This window comes from Cystoisospora suis (genome assembly GCF_002600585.1).
Source record: "Cystoisospora suis strain Wien I chromosome Unknown contig_4603, whole genome shotgun sequence".
NCBI lineage: Eukaryota > Apicomplexa > Conoidasida > Eucoccidiorida > Sarcocystidae > Cystoisospora > Cystoisospora suis.
Window position 1 is genome coordinate 21,722 of NW_027157395.1, and position 268 is coordinate 21,989.

The following is a 268-nucleotide window of genomic DNA, read 5'->3' on the forward strand; positions in this document are numbered from 1 at the left end:
CTTCGTTAACGAAGACATCTACTCAATACACACTCTCGTATACTCCCAGCAGAGAAAGAGGAGGAAGAAGTGCTGCTCCTCCCGTCTTATTCTGCCCCCTGCCTCCCTTTCTTGCTCTTCCGTGATCACCTAAGACATAGAGAGAGAGAAAGAACGCTTCTGCTGAAGCACCCCAGTCACACGTCATGTCATTCTCTCTTTTCTTCTATACATTCCGTCCCACATCCAAATCGATTCCTCTCCAATCTTCTTCTTTTTCTCCTTGTTG

At 46.6% G+C, this 268-nt stretch overlaps 1 protein-coding gene across 1 annotated transcript; it reads right to left on the reverse strand.

Annotated features, from left to right (window-relative positions):
• Nucleotides 1–26: 26 nt before the first annotated feature.
• Nucleotides 27–259, reverse strand: CSUI_008286 (uncharacterized protein; the record flags this gene model as incomplete). Its single annotated transcript, XM_068068420.1, has 1 exon — nucleotides 27–259. A coding segment is annotated over exon 1 (159 nt), but the record flags the coding sequence as incomplete, so codon positions are not given.
• Nucleotides 260–268: the final 9 nt, after the last annotated feature.